The sequence below is a fragment of the Melozone crissalis genome, unplaced genomic scaffold (genome assembly GCF_028551555.1).
Source record: "Melozone crissalis strain CALT ecotype California unplaced genomic scaffold, PUWL_Pcris_2 ptg000027l_1, whole genome shotgun sequence".
NCBI classification, from domain to species: Eukaryota; Metazoa; Chordata; class Aves; order Passeriformes; family Passerellidae; genus Melozone; species Melozone crissalis.
Genome location: NW_026535805.1, coordinates 70,971,889 through 70,990,707, shown reverse-complemented (window position 1 = coordinate 70,990,707; position 18,819 = coordinate 70,971,889). Strand labels below are relative to the sequence as shown.

General features: G+C 35.9%; 1 protein-coding gene across 2 annotated transcripts in view; it reads left to right on the top strand.

The window, feature by feature from the left end:
- COL21A1 (collagen type XXI alpha 1 chain) overlaps nucleotides 1–18,819 on the top strand; it is a 65,693-nt gene that overhangs the window by 16,204 nt on the left and 30,670 nt on the right. For both annotated transcript variants that reach the window (XM_054280141.1, XM_054280142.1), the window contains 7 exons: nucleotides 6,656–6,709; nucleotides 7,655–7,708; nucleotides 10,004–10,057; nucleotides 10,884–10,937; nucleotides 12,634–12,687; nucleotides 12,766–12,819; nucleotides 15,395–15,448. In XM_054280141.1, the coding sequence (XP_054136116.1) occupies nucleotides 6,656–6,709; nucleotides 7,655–7,708; nucleotides 10,004–10,057; nucleotides 10,884–10,937; nucleotides 12,634–12,687; nucleotides 12,766–12,819; nucleotides 15,395–15,448 (378 nt within the window). The remainder of the gene's footprint in view (nucleotides 1–6,655; nucleotides 6,710–7,654; nucleotides 7,709–10,003; nucleotides 10,058–10,883; nucleotides 10,938–12,633; nucleotides 12,688–12,765; nucleotides 12,820–15,394; nucleotides 15,449–18,819) is intronic.

Below are 18,819 nucleotides of genomic sequence, written 5' to 3'. Positions count from 1 at the left end.
TCATATCCAATCATGCTGATTTCTGGAAATAGATTTGCAGTATTGATAAGCCTAGCAGAGCTGCCTTTAATGCAGCTAAATCTGATATTTTGAAAAGTAAAGGGTTATCATGTAACCTTTAATGAAGGCAGAATGGACTGGATATTGGTAGGGAAATGTCAGTCTCTCCTCTCCTCTCTTCTCCTCTCTTCTCCTCTCTTCTCCTCTCTTCTCTTCTTCTCCTTTTAACAAATAGATTAAGACCATTTCTGAAGCATCCAATCATGTACAACAGTATTGTTTTATGACTCTTTCATACTTTAATTGTTTAATTATTGTTATGACTCTTTCATACTTTAATAAGAAGATTTCCACTTCAAGGCTATTTATCCTCCCATAAGTACTAGAATTTGTAACAGCATGAATAATGAAGGAGAAATATATTGAAATTGTTGACCTACTGTAACTTTGTAATCTGACAGTCATGGCTTATTTTCTCTTGCAAATAAGTCATAATGTGCATAGATGGGCATTCTCTGAACATAAAAAAATTACCAGAGTATCTCAGAGTGAGAATCAAAAAGCTCCAGTGCAGGAGAAGTTGTATCATTTTGCCAAAGAACTTACATTATTTTAAGTGCTTGCAGCTAAATCCTGTAACTTTATTAACTAAAGAATGTTTCTGAAATATCAGTTGTAGTTTTTGCGCCTGTTCTTTGTAAGGACATAATTGCAAACCAATTAGATCATCTGCACCTTTGGCCAGTACATTACTTTCCTTACAGTAGGTTTTTGGGTGCATTCCAGGCGACCTTTTAGCTGTGCATGGTCAGAGACCCTTTAGATCCACTGTGCAGGAAAAGATTCCTCTCTCTGTCCTTTTCTTTCTGTTTTACTTTTGTATTTGCTAATACGACTAGCACGTTTTCTGTGCTGTCAGTGATTTTTCTTGTTTGGGGAAACTTTGCTTGTCTGAATCTTTTTAGTTTTGTGTGTCAGGGAACTCTGAGAAGCAAGCTTTTAATTCAGACAGCACCATAGGCTTACAGATAGTGTAGTCAGTTTTGTTTAATGAAATGGCTTTTGTATGAAAAGCTTTTCCTGCAAATTCAATCTTTTCTGTTCCCAAACACATTTTTATGTTTTTCTCTAAAGTCTTTCCAGTTTGTCTATCTGTTATTAATTTTCTTGGAACACTATAACTGGTCAACAAAATGTTTCTTCCTCTGAGAAGGGTTTTAGGCATGCATTTATATTACTATGTGAAACTGATTTTAGAGTAAAACATCTAATAAAATTTAGTTTGTTGTTTGTGGGCTGGCTATATTGTTGTAATACTTAATGTTAGTTTTAGTAAAAAAAAATTAAAAACAATTCCTAATGTCTTAAAACTTACCAGAACATAATTTTCTACATGGTGTTAGCCAGTAAAATTGTTTACTCTAATATTTGGGGAAGTGAACATAAACATTACTTTTTTTCAGACATTTCTGAAATGTTATTTTTATTGTTTTTTCCTCTTTAATTGCGACCTCTGTTTATATTCTGATACATACAGAAAAGATCAATTAAAGAAACTGTGAAAAAGCCTGAAAGTGAGAAGCATAAGTAATGAAAATATGTTTTTTCAATAAAAAATATAATTTATAAATGGAAATTATTAAACTGTCTAGTCAAGAAAAAACCACTGATAAATAAGTGCAAAGATAAAAACAATATTTGAATCTCAAATGGAACTCATTTTCATAAACATTATTAATCACAAAAAAGCAGTTGGAGTGATTGCTGGCCCTGGAAGCACTCAGCAGCCTAACCTTTATGTGGTCACAAAGCCATTTTTTATTCCAAAGGATGCTTTGTATGTACCATGGAAAAACTCAATCTAAGGGGAAAAATAAATTATCAGAATCTATGCAGTGATCACTTGTGGTTAATAGAGGTAGGTTATCAGTCTGCAGACAGAAATTTTAAAAATCTACCCATTTGTCAGTTTTGAACTGTGAACCATGCAGCTGTCAATCTGGACAATTTTCAAGTATTCCATCTAGTTTCACTCATGAAAGTTTGGAACAATTTGCCTTATCTTTACAGTATGTACAAGAAAATAAACTAAGAAATGAGAAAAAATAAGCAGTTTATAAAAAAATCTTGTGAGACTGACTTTATTGATAGAAATAGATATGGAATTCATAAGGTATCAAAAGCCTCACATAATAAGTAAGTTCTGATCATTCCAATATATGTTTTAAAAGATTACAGAACATTATTGCAGCTGTATTACCTAGAGCTTAATATTTGGTGACCAACTGAAGGCCAAATCTTTTGTGATGTACTTACTTACTATAAGAGCAATGATGAGCTATTTCAACAATACTTTTGGAATAAAAATGGGTAATAGTTTCACATATACGTAGAATTCGCTGTGTGTTCCCAGATGGCTTGCCTGGGATTTAAGTTATAAACTCTGGAGCTACTTTTCTCAAAAAACTTTCATAGACAGAGTTGATAATTCAGCTGTGAAATGCTGTTCTCAATTCCAGGAAAATGCATATTCCTCAGTAATACTGTGGCCTTTTTATTGTTAGAGGAAATCTGTCTGCTCTGTTCTGATGCAGTCGTGTAATGCCTTCCCTGAGACCTACAAGTCTGGAATCAGAGCAGTGCCTGATGCTGACTTGTGCTGCAGAGACAGCTGTAGAGTTCAGACAAAAGACCACATCACTACCTGCAGCAGCTGCCAAAGGCAGAGATATGATAAGGATGAACATCTAAACAGTGAGCAGGAAGTTAGACTCCCTTGGTATATCATTCTATCTCCCAATAGCCTGAAGCTCATGAACTTTTAAAGCTGGATTTACAGCCTTTTATTTAATGATCTTGTTGAATCTTTTTTCCTCTGTGCTATTTGAGAACATTGTGTTTAGGTAAAATATTCTGCTAGGAGCTCTGAATTATGAAGGCCTTGGCAGATGATGGAGTAGCTAATGGAGGAAAATGTAATGAAATGCAGAAATAATAAACATGGATACATGTCTGCATAGTTACAGCAATTTCTGTTAAGATGTAATGTATTTTATGAAAAGAGTTTGAAGACTTGTAATGCTTTAGATAGTTGTGCTTTAAAGATTTTCTGCAAGAAACTCCCACAAGAGGTCTGCAGACTTTCAGAGTGTTTCCTTAACGCCAAGTTAAATTTTCCTTTTGCAGTTGAATTCCATTATGCTTAGTTACATCACCCTAAATAGTTCTTTTTACTTAGTGTTTACAGTCCTTGAATATCTTTAGACCATTACTATTGATGCCTTGTTTCTTCCTAGCCAAATTGAGCTTGCTTACTTCTCCCTTTGGCTTTCCCAAGCAATCTTGTGTTCATGCCTTTGTTGTTGATGTTGTCCATTGACTCCAAAAGCTTTTCATTATGGGAACGTGCAGTGCAGTTCTCATTGACTTATCCATACATCTTTTATTTTATTTTATTTTATTTTATTTTATTTTATTTTTATTTTTATTTTTATTTTATTTTATTTTTATTTTTATTTTTATTTTATCCTAATCAGAAGAGATATGCCTAGGAATGCTGTCTGAACTTTTGTCCTTTAGGTGTGCAAATGCATTGAAGATATACTGAGGTTTCCCTGCTGTTGCATGAGTTCTTTGCAATTAATTCTCATCATATGTCCTTCTTGATCAATTTTTCCCCTTATAAGCAAACTAAGTTTCTTTTTCCATTAAGGATGATTGCTAATTTTTTGTGGCTATTATACATTTTTTGACCTAAGAAATGTGCTCAGTCTTTTTCCTTAGAACTATTTGCAAATGATTGCCATTTTCTTTAAATTCCAAAGTTTCATTTTTTCTGTGATTTTTTCAAATACCCAGCAATCTGGGACAATACTAATCTCAATGTCCTGCTGTTTATCACTTTCCTTTTAAGGATCTTCAGGCACTAGAAAATTATCAGTACCATTCTCACAACAGTAAACTGCGAGGTAAATTTTGGATAATCCTGATTTCAGATAACTGATGTAAAATAATAAACGAGAATATAAAACGCTGTGGAGTGGTGCTGACTGACAACGTTGATGAAAAATTATAGGTGGCATTCATTTTAAGGCACATACATTTAGGATTTAAATGGGTACAGAGACACAGGGTGTCTAAATTCTCATAGTAGTCAACTATTTGACTAATATACCACAAAAAGTATGGGATTTTTATGCTGTAAGGTATTCTTTCTTGCCCACACTGCAAGGCAATTATTGCCTCCCAAATATTTTGTGCCATTGTCTTCTAACATTGGGTGAGTGTCTCAGGAGTCTCAAAAGGCAGGAGCTGCCTATATTCAGGCTACTGCATTCTAAACTGAATATCAAATTCAGAGTTAACTATAACACTTCTCATGCTGTTTGAAAAGTTTATGACAGAAGCCCAAACTCAGATAAAAATTATTGGTTTTGGTGGCAAATATAGTATGTTCACCCTGTTTGAAATAGAACCTCCAGTCTTGAACTCATCAATTGAAAAGTGAAATTTCACTTCTGTCAATTTTACATAAAATGGCAGCTATGGCACTGCTGTTCTTGCAGATATGTATGTGTGTCACACAGGTACTCCTACTGAGGGCTTTGTCATTAGGGAAAGAGGATTTGAGCTGACTTTAGTGCAAAAAAATTTGTAGGCATTAGCATGTAGATTGATGATCCATACTGCAAAAGGAGTGGTGATACAAATATATACTCATTTTTAAATGAAATCTGTGGTTTTTTATTTTATAGAAGATGTTTTATAATTTGCCCAAACAATTGCTATGCTATTCGCACCAGATAGTGATTCTAGCTTTTGTGACTTTCTGTGAATTTCCCTTTGAATCTTGTCTCTTCCAGCTTTCCATTAAAAGAACACATTGACAATATGTTTGATTTGTGTTGAAATCACATTAAAATATTTAACTCTGAGCTAAATATGCAGTTTTGTAAGCTGAAAACTCTTCTGTTGTCCTCCATTCATCTTGTGATTTTGAAATTCAGTTCAGCCAGGAAATTATCCTCTTCTACTTCCCCTGCTCAGTTAGAGGGAGAAGGGAAATTGCATTGCAGAGATCTAAATTGTGAAATTAGAGTTTTATTTGTATAGAGTTATATCCTACAGAAAGTCACAGTGATTTTTTTTGAGAAGAAAAATTTTAGAGGCATTTTTTGATTTGGTGAATTGTTTCAGCTACCCAGGAGGCCTATAAGCACTCTGGGGATACCATACCATTTACAGTTAAAGCTGATTTTGCTAGAACTGCCTTGAGCACTAAAAGTAAAATGCTTGATAAGGGATCCATGTATGACAGAGACCTAGAATTCTGTTTACTTCTATATTAAACATTACCAGCTGGCTCATCGGGCAACTGCTCAAATGTCTTTTGGGAAGAGGGCACAGCAAGGACTCTCTTGTATCTAACCCAGCAAATAATTTTAGCTCTGTTTATTATTCCTAGGAAGCTATGACTGATTTAAAGAGGAAATCAGACAAACACGTTGCCTCCCTTGCACTGAAAATGTTCTGTTAGTGCCTTTTTACCAGTGGGGAAATCACCCCTGGAAATGTTTTTGCCAAGGTTTTAAGCTTGACCCATTTGGAAATAGGATTATTACTTCTCTCAGTTCCAATCAAGATCAGATTCTGGGTATTTGAAGTTGGATAGCCTGTTTAATGGGATTTATCAAACTTAGTTTTGTCTGCCTGCTGAAATGTCTGAACCAAATAGCCTCAGAATATTATAGAACAATTTCTCTTCTTGCTTCATATGTTTTCTTTAAAAAATCCTCTTGGTAGCTCATTTTGTCTACTGCAAGGACATGTTTTTAAATTAGCTACGCAAAATTCTTATTCTTCAGTAACTTGCCTCTCTTAAAGGATTTTTTTAAAGCCCTTGTTAATTTTGCATGAAAACTGGCTATCTTTGCTGTACCAATTGAATAAAATATACTAAAATATATGCATATATTTTGGTTTCTGTAAAGGTTCTCTTGTTCTGCCAATGTTGATTTCTAGCACAGCATTCCTGAAATTCTCTTTTTAACTCATGAATTATTTAGTATTTCTTTTTGTAGTCTCAGTCATTCAAATTATTTTTGTTTGTATAGACTGTTATATACCTTCAAGTTCATAGCTAAGTGCTTAGTATCAAGAATGGAATTTTTATTATGTAGAGATATTATAAAACTAGCTGCATAATGTATTAGAACATACCTTGTTTGTTAAAGCTGATTTCTGTAACTGGATAAAAGCCTTTAAAAAAGTCTTGGCCAGTTTCAGCGATTTTTCTTAAGAGAGAGAGAAGAAAACTGTGCTACATATGTGGATTAATTTCTTTTTTTTTTCCCAGTGGAAAACAAAACAATATGTTTGTTATGTGTTTGTGTAACAATTCTAAAATGACTGGTTTTAGCTAAAGTCTGCAGGATGAGAACTTCAGCTGCAGATATGAAAGCTTTTGAAAGCTGAAATCTAAATCCCAAATGTATGATTGCCATAGCAGTTGCTAAAATCTGTGACCTAAAATTATAGGATTGTGACAAAAGTTCTTCAGTAAGCACGAAGATTGGTTTTTTTCTTTTTAAATAGATATTTTGTAATTTGTGTATGTTGCTTTTGAAAAGTCACAAGCCTTGGTTCTTTTCCTTAGGGATACCAGGGATCAGCAGGAACTCCAGGTATCCCAGGAACTCCAGGGATTCAAGTAAGTTTCTATTTCATTCCTAGAATTTGAATATCTGAGACAAATCCTGCCAGGTCTCTTTCAATATCTCGTTTGTCATTGAGAGCTGAGATGTGGGTAATGAAGAGGACTTAAGGGGTGTCATGAATCAGGGTCCATCCTTGGGTGAATTGCTTTGAAATTCACATGGCTTTGGGGTTTGTAGGTAGGCTAACAGTTAGAAGCAGGACTAGGTAAAGCCTCTAGAAGATGGACTCAGCTGCAGCTTAGACATTTTTATCCCAATCCAGAAGCCAAACAGTAGTTTGTTTAATTTTTCTGTGAATCCCTAGCAGTGATCTGAAGTCTTGTCATGGTGATGGATTGCCCATGATTCACAAGTCCCAAGCAAGTTTTCACATAAAGCCCAGATTGACAGAGGAGAATTCTTTTTCTTTGTTGTATTAATTTAGTAGTTCTTCCAGAGACAGTTGTTGGAAACCTGTGCTTTATTTTACTTGTGGATCAGGATCCAGTCTGAGTGATAGTCAAGGATTTACTCATTTGTGGAATTAAATATCTGAGAGCCTGCTGGGGCCAAGAGCAAGCCTGCAAAATGGCATATATGGAGGATGTCTGATGGGCTATTGAAGGGGACATCTCTGGCCTCACACGTAGACAGGTTGTGATTTTGAACAGGCTAATAGGGCTGTGTGACATTCTTTTTTTTTCTCCTGGGATGGTTAGAAGAAAAAATTGTTTGGGTGTTCCTCAGTCATGGATTATGATAGTATGCCCTGTTCATCCATGCAGGGTACACATTGTGCTTAGTTCTGCTTTTGTGTCCAGTCACCAAAATGTTGGAACCAGGCAGCTGACACATTGGTCTCTGGCCCATGTTGTGTCACATTTCTGTGTCTAATTCTGTATCAGTTTGTGTTAGTATTATCAGGATTTGAGCTGGTGTTCATTTCTTTCTCAATCTAGGGACCTCGTGGCTTGCCAGGTATCAAGGGAGAACCAGGAAAAGATGGGGCAAAGGTAAAAGAACCAAAACCAGAATGATAGATAAAAAAAGCTTTTACTCTTACCTTTTATAATTTTTGGTTTTACAGGTAATAGTATCAGTATTTTCACATGAGTGTTCTGTGAGAATTGTTTGCTAAAAGGGTAATAAGGAAGGACTAAGAATCCTAAATTTAAATTCTGACTCTGGCCCTTTTTATTTATTAAAGTTTATATAGGCTTTGGCACTGCCAGTAACAACTTTAATTCACTGAATAAAATTAATTAATTCCAGGTACCACAGTATGGGAACCTGGAAGCGCAATACAGACATCTGTCAGAATGTTTTTTTTAAAATTCTTTTCACCCTTTTTCTCTTTAAGTGAGTATCCAGATGATTTAGGTAGGAATTCCTGGATGGCACTTTATATCAGAAAACAGTGGCTAACCGAACCCAAAACTTTTTGTGGAAAATTCTAGCTGAGGTGTATTCAGTAGCTTGGAGATATAGATAGATGTGGAAGCTTATATGTAATCAGCATAAACTTGACTCTGGGTCTTCTGTATACACAGTGAATAAACTGCCCATTGGCTGTGGCCTTCTCTCACATTTCTGCCCTATATTTAGAAAAGTTCTAAGCTGATTGTAATGGCAGTTATTTTGGTTTTGATTCATTAAAACCCCAAAGCCCGCCCTTTCTGTAAAACAAGTACTTATTTTCCCAGCAGATCTTAGGATTTCTTTCTACAGTTTCCAATAACTGGATCCTTAAATTCATTGCTGTTCAGCAGAATTCTCAAATTCATGGTTAGAGCTGAAAATTACTTTTGTGTTCTGTGCTTAATTCATCTCAATCTAATTGACTGTACAAGTTAATCTAATCAGTCAGTATTGGGCTATGTGGAGAAATTAAGATGCTGCTGATGAAAAACTCTAATTGCCTTACAGTGTAGGGTTGTGACAGATAGAATATTTCCTATTGCTCAGTCTAGCCTTGTGTAAAATAAGCCAAGAAATAGGGCTTCCACCACTGTTTTAGAGAACATTTCCATTGTAAAATAGGTCTTGCCATTAGAATTTTTTCCTGGAAATTCTGTCCAAATTTTCATCTCTTTATTTCATCCCATTACTTGTAAAGTTTCTGTAGTAGCTAATTTAAAAATTTTTTAATTTCCAACGTTTTAGTTTATCCAATAATTGAACCACCACTTCTCAGTAAAAATCAAGACTCCACACTTTTTCATTAAGAAGCAATGGCTATATGAAGTGTTAATTTTATAACCTTTGCTGATTTTTAAACTCCATTCCACTGTCTGCTTTTAATAATTATTTGTTGAGAGATATTGTGATAGCATTAACCCACGAGCTGTCATTCCTGTGGTCATGTTCCTGCCTACTGCAAACGCATGACAGACCTTTCCAAATCTGCTTAGGCATGAATGGCTTTGATAAACAGCATTGAGACATGTTGTCCTGGTTTAACCCTTGTCTTAGAATTTGAAATATTATATGAAATAACTTTCTAAGCATAGTTTACTATTCCTTCTATCTGATTGAAATATATTAAACAAATTGAAATGTATTACTCAATATAAAAGTAGGTATTAACAGAAAGAAAGCATTCTGATTGCCCAAAAATGATTTTGTGGTTAGCTATTTTTTCATGGGAAGTAGTCTGCTGAACCAAGCAATTAGGATTGGTTTTATTGTTTCAAATCAAGTAGTGACAAGTTGTAATTCAGGATTTCATTGTTATTGCTCAAGAGAACTTGAAGACAAATTGTTAGGTACCAACAGCAAAAGTTTGGAATTCCTTATACCTGACACCTCTGAGAACAATAAAATAACTGGTATTTTGCCTTGTCTTTTCAATTGCTAACTGTTTTAACCTAAGTGGATTATTTCTTCCTCTGAAATGAGAACTCATTTGTCAAATTGACAAAGTTGTTTTATAAGTGTATTTTGGTTTAATTTAGTGTCTTTTGTAGAGTAGACACTTAATATCTTATTTTTAATACTTCACTTATCCAGAGTAAGCTGGTAGGAAATTTCATAAGGTCATAAATTGCTGCTTTTGAACCTCTGTAAGACTTACTATAAGATTACTGTACATTTAGTCTAAAATTTAGTGATTAAGATTTTTCTTTTATGTAATGAATTTTGTTTAGAGATAAAAAACCTCTTATTGGTCATCATACCAATGTTATGAAGTTGATACTGTAATATATTACATGTTGCCACTATTTGTTGATCACTTGATCACAAGAATATGAATGTTGTTGTATATTACTATTTTGATACAAGGATTTAATATATGTTTGCTCTTTCAGGGTGACAGTGGACTACCTGGTTTTCCTGGATTACATGGGATGCCAGCACCAAAGGTTGAAATTAAGTATTTCTTGTTACAATATTCCTATGTTTCAGCTTGCCCTGTAGTTCAATATAAAGGGTAAACATGTCTATATACAACACTATTTCAGAGAATTTGATGAATTGCTCTAGATGAATAGATATGAAGGTGATATTTAGGGAAGATACATGCCATGGGACTTCGTTACATAGATACCAAACAATAGAAACCTCCTGTTATTTAATTTCTGTTTTGCTGTATGGGATTTTATATTTGTTTGATTTTACTACTACTTAGAGGATTCTTCCTCACAAATAATGTTTAAAAAAATAAAAACAATTCTTTGTCATTCTACTTGAGTGACAGCATTTTGAAGAACAGTTCTGATCTGTCACAGTGATTTTAGTTCATGTGTGTGTTCCCCAAAACAATTTTCCCCATAGTTTTTGCTCATCTATGTTAGTACTCCACAGAATTTACTCTTAGTTTTTCCAAATTATTATTTTTAACTCTTCAAATAAGGTCTTCAGAAAAGTCCAACCCTTTTCAACGAGCTGAATTTTTACTTCGGTTCCTGCCTATATTGAAGCAATGAAAATCACAAAGTGTCTTCTATAGAAAGTAGAACCCTTAAGTCTGCAAGCTGTGGATTGGCTCACCATCAGTGTGGGGCATTCTGGCCTTCTCCTCTAGCAGAGCTGTGCAAATTCAGGATTTGCATTTAAGGCTTGGGCTTACATGGAGCTCTTTGCCTTCTTTGTGTGTGCTATACATGTATCCTTTATTTATATGTAAGCATATCTTTAGGTAACTACTTCTATTTTAAAAATTAACTTGCTCACATACATTTTATCTAGGGAGAAAGAGGTCCTAAAGGAGATCAAGGAGTGCCAGGAATATATGGAAAAAAGGCAAGTGACTTTATAAACATAAATTAAAGCAAAATGCTCTTGGTATCTGTGATGGGGTCACCTGGACTGGTTGCCTGGTGCAAACCCCCAGGCACCTCTCTCAATCTCCCTTCTCAGCAGTACAAGAGAGAATGTAAGATGGAAAAGCTTGATGGTCCAGATAAGAGAGATCACCTGCCAGTTACTGTCACAGACAAACCAGTGGCTACTTGGGACAAAATTAATTTATTTTATTGGCAACTGAAACAAGTCTGGATAGTGAGAAAAAAAACCCCAACTAAACCCCCTTCTCCTCCACCCTGCCTTTTCCCAGGCTCAGTTTCTCTCCTTCATGGGATAGGAATTGGGGAGTGAGGTAGGGTAGGCTTTAACAACTTCTCCCTGCTCTTCCTCTCACCTTCCTCCCCTGCTCCAGAGCAGGTCCTTCCCATGGGCCGTGGGCCTTCAGGCAAACCTGGCCTTGCATGGATTCTCCGTGGGCTGCACCTTGGTTAGCACAGCTCCACCATGGCCCCTCCAGAGGCTACAGGGGAATCTCTGCTCCAGCACCCTCTTCTTGCTGTCTGCAGAGCTGCCACTTTTCTCCTCTTTCCTCATTTTGCTGGTGTCACGTTTCTGTCCCTTGTTCAACTCATTCTGCACTCCCACCCTGGCCGTGGCTCAGTTGTGCCCTGCAGTGGGCGGTTGGATCCGGCTGGAACCGGCTGTGCCCAGCTGGAACTGGTTGTGTCTGGCTGGAACCGGCTGTGTCTGGCTGGAACCGGCTGGAACTGGCTGTGCCCGGCTGGAACCGGCTGTGCCTGGCTGGAGCCGGCCGTGCCTGGCTGGAACTGGCTGTGTCCAGCTCGGGCAGCACCGGCCTCCCCTCATGGAGCCCCCACATTCCCGCTGGGAGCCTGGGCATGGGAGCCCCAGACAATATAATTAATATTTTTATAACATGCGTATTCACAGAAAGTGTAATTCTTTATTTACAGCTCAGAAAAATGTTTCATGCTTTTACTGGATGTATTTACATTTAGTAGCATCAAATTTAGTAATGTCAAATTTATTGGATGTAATTACATTTAGTAATGTCAAACTCATGCTCTGCTCATTTGGGTATTTTGAGAACCTTTTCATTGTGCTAGGGGATTGGTGTAATTCATTTTCACATAGCACAAAATGCATGTATTTTTTGTGAATGTCTATGGTGTAACACACCATATACAGGGTGTATGTAATAATTGTATTGCAAAGAAGTCTGTGTTTTTTAATACAGATGTACATATAACCAAACAAGAGAGAGGGAGAGGCGTTAGGGGAGGGAGGAAAAGAGCACATAAAAGGAGTGAAGCTGATAGCAGATGGAAAGAGAGATGTCTTAATCTGTAATTTATATAAAGCAAGGAGTATAGTTGACCATCCAGTGTTAACAGCTATATTTTCACCTGGCCTTATATTTTCTTCATGTGTTTAGTCTAGAGTTTTAAGCAATTTGAAAGAGCACCTGTGTTAGCATTTCTGTAGGTTGAAGCATATTTTTGTTTATGTAATCGGGTTGTAGTTATTAATTGACAACTGCCTGAGCTGAGAAAGAAACAGATCTTCTGTACTTTTTCAAAATAAGAAATACCATACATGAATTATTGGTGAAATATATTGCATTTACAGCACAAACACGGAGCACTACTTACTTTCCACTTGTTTTTCTCAGGGTTCAAAAGGAGAGAAGGGTGATACAGGGTTGCCAGGACTGCCTGGGCGAACTGTAAGTTTTCTGAAGACAATTTGTCATTAGCTTTTGCTTGTTAATTTACCTGCTGATTGCTGTTAAATGTTACCACAGGGAGACCCTGGCAGAAATGGGAAAGATGGATTACCAGGCAGTCCTGGATTCAAGGTATGTAGAAATGGAAATTAATATCTTGATAAAAGTCTTCAATAGCATTGCTCATGGTGCAGACATACTGAGATTATTCTGTGGAGTGTTACGGGAAATCAAAATAAAGTTGTTACTGGGAGCTGTGAAAGTTTACTGCAGCAATGAGCCGATTTCATTGTTTTCAATTGTTCAGTGAGGAAAGGAAAAGCTTTTATTAAGAATGTGTTGGTGATCACTAGAGATTGTTTCTGCTTTATCTCTGATATCCTTGTGTGTTTTTCTAACCCTATGATTCTGTTAAAGAGATTCATATACAAGCCTACACTGGAGAATGTAATTGCTTTTGAAAGGAGCTGCAGGAAAATTAGGGGAAAGTACCTTCAGTACTGGATTAATATTTTTGTATGTTTTCTTATTCTCTTTACTATGCAGTGCTGTTCATATTTGACATAGAACAGTTTTCAAGTCCACTAAGAATATGTCTACTGTAAAAAAGGCAACAGGACCTGGTGTTTCTAGAATGTATTGCAGTTTGTCAGCTTACTGGATGTTTCATTTGACAAGTTGTTGCTTGCACTGTTCTAATTTGTGAAAACATAGACTTGTAGTAACATATTCCCAGTTATAATTTCACAGGGAAAAGATTTTAATAATATGTGATGTAAATGCTCAATTGAATTGATCTAAAGAAGTTTTTCAACAGCACCTTTGTTCCTAGAAGTTTGTTTTTTTTAATAATAATGAAATTATCTAGGGCTGCTCAAGATTAATGTTACTTCAGTGTTCAGAAATGCAAAATTTGGACTGCATTTTGAATTTTAAATTCATATTGCTGTTTTTGGAAATCTGGATCTTCTGTTTTGTGACCATGCTTGTCTAGTGCAGTTGGGGATGCACCTGGCATATCTGTCACATCTTCTGCAGCAGGGACATATGACAGAAGACCCGTGAGAGACCTAAAACCTTCCAGGCAGCAGCTGTCAATGGGGTGGATCCAGGGTAATGCCAGTGGAGTCTGGAGAGTAACTCAGCTCAGAGAAGGCAGACTCATAGATTTCAGTTTAGTTGTGCACATAAAAAGGCCCTGATGCATTTGAAATGCATTAGGGTCCAAAACATCCTCAGGGAGCTGAAAAATATGACACAAGTCCTTGTGGAAAGCCAGTGCCTTTGAGGAGTGGGAGTAGGCAAGATACCATGGGGTAACTCAAATATGATCAAATGTCTGTATTTGAGCAGTGGAATTCAACTCCTGGTGTCTGGTCAGCTGAATCAATCCTCCATCAATTGTCCAGACTAGACTTCTGTTATCTGTGATATGAGCTTGGTTACCTCCAGGAATTTATTTCAAATGAAATAAATTAAAAATAAAATCTCTTATTTTATATATATGTGTGTGTGTATCTATCTATCTATATATATGCACACACATACACAGATATCATTGCTAAGTTGGAGGAGAAGTTTCTTCTCTGGTACTTCAGAACATAGGAAAAAAATAGATATTAGATTTTTTTCTTCTCTGGTATTTGATAACATGGACAGGTAATAGTCACTATTAACATTAACATAAAAATTTAACTCACTGGTGACAATTTAGAGTGAAGCATTGTGTGTTGCTAAAGCATGAATTTGAAGATTACTTTCATATGTTTTATGCTTGTAAGCAATATACAGAGAATTCAGAATATTGTGTGAATGTGTATACATTTAAACTGAAAGACATTTTCTGGACTGTTTTCCTTATTGTAGTACCAAAAATATGATGTGTTCATTAGGTTTTATTAATTTTATAATGCAATAGTTAATAGAAGCCATATTTTTAATTCAAACATTTTGTTAGCCTGACTTCAACATCTGCTTGCTATAAAACATTGCTTCATTTTGGGTCTGTAATCAAATTCAGAACAGTAAAAAACAGGCTGTCTTTGAAGGAAATTTCTGTAGGAGCTTTCCTGGTTTTTACAATATTAATTTTGGGAAAGAATGTGGAAAAAACATGGCTGGAAACCCAGATGCTACCCATTGTTCCTTGAAGTTCAGCTTTTATAATTTTAAGTTGATTAGTGCCAGATTATTTTATGCATGTGTGTGTGTATATCTATCTACACCTATATCTATATATATTTGCCTTTTTTATGTGCTTTTATTTCTGGAATTATTCAGATTTTCAGAATATTTCAGTATCATACATACTTTGATAAATATTTGATCATTTTTTGTATTGCTGTATTCTTAAGTACTTTGAAATATTTTTTCATACTATTATTTATGCTAACAATTAGACAGTAACAGTCTGTTATTGTTTTCTGTATTTCTTTCCACCAGAAATTGCTGTTCTGAGTGAACAGAAAATTTTCTCTCATCTCTTTTTGCAAGCTGTTTGACAGCTGTCAGACACAACATGAGAGAATGTTGGATTGATGACATTTCTTGCTGTGTATTAAACTGTTAAGAGATGTTTGTTTGGTGAAGTGTCAATGTATATTGCTTTGAAATTTTACTTAGATTAAAAATATCATTTACTATTTAAAATAATAATTTTTATTTTGCAAATAAAGTTGTTTTATTAAGACTTTTTTTTATTTTAAAGGGAGAAGTTGGGCAGCCTGGATCTCCAGGCCTAGAAGGACATCGAGGAGAGCCTGTAAGTGATTAAATTGCTGACATATCTTTATGTGCTGAATTGTTTGTTTTGTTGGGTTTTGTCTATTTTATTTTATTGTTTTAGTTAATAGCTATTATGCTTCATGTTTAATTTATGTTGTTTTAAATTGGTTGATATGTCCATTTTTAAAAAAAATACTTTGGTTTTTTTTGCTGTTCATCTTTAAATTTGATTTAATTAAAAGCAATGAACAAGCCCTTAAAGTCAAAGATGCCTTAAAAGATTCTTCACCATATCACTGTTGTATATACTGAGAGATTTACAGTATAAAATTGTCTCATTATTGAATTCTGTCCTGCTGATGTTGTGGTATAGTTAGATATTAATAATTACTTACATGAGGAAAGACTCTGGATGGGTTTGACTCTCATTTCTAGGAGATTACATGGTTTATCTTCTTTCAAATACTTGTTAATCACATTTGTGAAGTCTATTTTTTCACTATGTACCACTGCCTTTCCTTTGCCCAGTTTTCGTAGCCTTTTACTTCCATGCATCTTCTTACACCACATTATCTGCATCTCTGGGCTTCTTGCTTCACTGGGGACTGTGCTGCTTCATTTTTGCTTTGCTTCTTTCCAAAGACATTATTCCTCTACCAGCATTTGGGCAGCTCATTTTACCTCCCCTTAATATCTGATAGCCAGGCTTTGTCCTTCCTTGTTTCCTCCTTGTCCTCCTTTGTTCCTCTTTGCTTCCTTCCAGGCTGGCAGACTGCTTGAAGCAGATGAGGCAAGATAGCAGCTTTGAGTGCTGAGAGACAGCCAGCTGTCAGCAAACCATCAGCAATTCTTCTGCAGGCCAAGAGCAGTAAACAGAGCTCAGCTGGTGGAGCACTGCCTTACAGATGAATTGCCTTCTGAATTACATTTCAAATAGTAAGATAAAGGGATACAGCTTCACACAGTCTGAAATTTTGTGGCACTGAATGTAATGGGAGGTAGTCTGAGTTACAGGATCTGAAATGTGATACAAAGTTTTGATAAAGAGGAGTTGGAAAGAACTATTCTAGCTGAAAAAATTCTGAAGGTTTTTAATTTGAATTTTTTATATATTCACCAAAACCTTCTCAAACACTTTGAGTACACTGCAAAACACTGAGAAATCATGCCCAAGAGACTTTCTTCCCACTTGTCTGGCTTAAGTGAAGAACACACATAATTCCTCCCTTGGCTTTATTTTTTCCTCTTTTTCTGCCCCAAATAACTGTGAGGTGTTTTAACCTTTTACAGTCTGTGGTGTCTCCATATGTAAGAAAGACTGAATGTTAATTAAATATAATAAAATACAAATGAAGGGATTTTGGTTTATTGTAAGTTGGTACACCTTAACGAATCTGTTGAGATAAAAGTGAATTCCTTTATTGTCCTTTGCCTTGGTTTGCCTCTTTTCATTTTTAAAAAAGAAATGTTAGTTGGTCATTTTGATTTTTAAAAAATTAATCTAAGAAATGGAAGAGAAAGGGCATTTCTGACCTAAAGAAAACTAAATATTTAATACTTTAACAACTGTCTTTCTAGTGTGATGGCATTTGTTAAGTATGAACTGTATCTACTACTGAAATACAATTTGGTTTAAAGTTAACATAAATTACATATATAATATAACATTCACAATATAACATTTTAAACAGTAATGTAAACCCATCACTGAAGTCCCATAATTTTGCTTTAAAGGGAAATGAAGTGGTAGATTTAAGACATTAAAAGCACTAAGAAGTCTTTTTAAATCACCGCAAAACACTATAGAGGGAGACTTCCAAAACATTAACACCTAAAAAATTTTAAACAATCCTAATAGAGAAAGCTGAATTGGATTTTATCCTTCATTTATAATCAGTGGAGGTTCTGAAGAGTAGTAAGGCTACATGCTGACCATGAGATTGCCTCAAGGTCACCATTAGGGAATGTAAGACACTGAATCATCCCTGCCCATCTGCCTCTACTGCTGATGTAGCACCATCCTGCATGACCAAGACTGCACTCCCATCTATCTAGAGCCTGGAGGAGGAGCAAAAAGCAGCATTTCTGCAGTTCATTGCAGAAATGTTGAGGTGAAAGCGTGTGTTTGGGTTGTGGAAAATGAAAGCTATCCTCAGCTGTGACATATATGGGCTCCTCTATTCAAGTAGAGGGTAAATGGCTTTCACCTGTTGGAAAGTGAGCTGGATTTTGGGCACTGTAAGTGATATCTTGTGCAACTTACTGCTTGTGTTGTTTCTGCTGTTCCCCCAATGTGTATTTAAAACATAATGTGTAAGTGCCTCCTCTAGGCTCCCCTTCTGTGGAATTCAGTGTAAACGACCCTGGTGGGACACCCTTATAGTTAGGGCACTAGTGTGGAAGAGAGGGATTGAACTGTGCTGTGCCATCCCTGGCACAGCCAAATAAGCTGCCTAAGCACAAGACAAGCCTTGGATGATACAGTTAGAGCTGGATGTCTTTGTATCATTAACCAGCCACATGCAGCTGTGGCCCTGGGACAGCTCAGCAGATTGTGTGGATACCCCACCCACACAAACAGACATGCAGACAGTCTTTATTTCTTTCATTCAGCTATATTAGTGTTAGACATGGCTTAATTTGTTAAGTTGATGATTTAAAAAATAGACATCTTATGATCACTCTTGCTTTAGCAAATAAAAATAATACGGTTGTGAAATGGATACATGTTGAGACATCCAAGGAGCAACTGCCTAGAATGGAGAGCATAGGTGAACTGAACTCCCATTGCCTCCGGCCTTCTTTGAGATGCGTGGTTATTTTTTGGACAGAATACTTTGTGGTGTATTATTACTCTTATTAATCCCCAAAGTTACAAACAGAAAAAATAGGTTGTAGAGATAAATAAATAATTTCAAGAGATGTGCTTGATTTCCCTCAGTAATACTATTTGGAACTTCAGTTAACCAGACTGTCTCAGTTCTACCCACTCTGTAGAATAAGATGTGACAGTATGGACAGAATAATTTAAGATTTGGTAAAGGTAGTAATCAAGCTTATTTTCCTGTTGACAAAACCAGGCCATGCTGTCACTTAAGTAGTTCAATGGCTAGTCATCTATCTTACTGATGACAGGCTGTTTTGATAAATGCCTTGTTTTTAGGGACCAAATGTCTATAGAATAAGTCAAGATTTATTTGAGCCTAATTCCAGCCTGACTGTGATTTTTAACATAGGTAAGGTTTTTCAGAATTGGGTTTCTGTGGATGCTCCTTGTGTTTGCAATTATGCAGATGGGAGCCCTGAAGTGAGTGCTTGTGGGTAAAGCTGGCAGGACATTTATAGCACTCTCCTAGGCCCAGCATATGCTCTCCTGCCACAAGTAATATGTCTGAGCATTTGCAACTG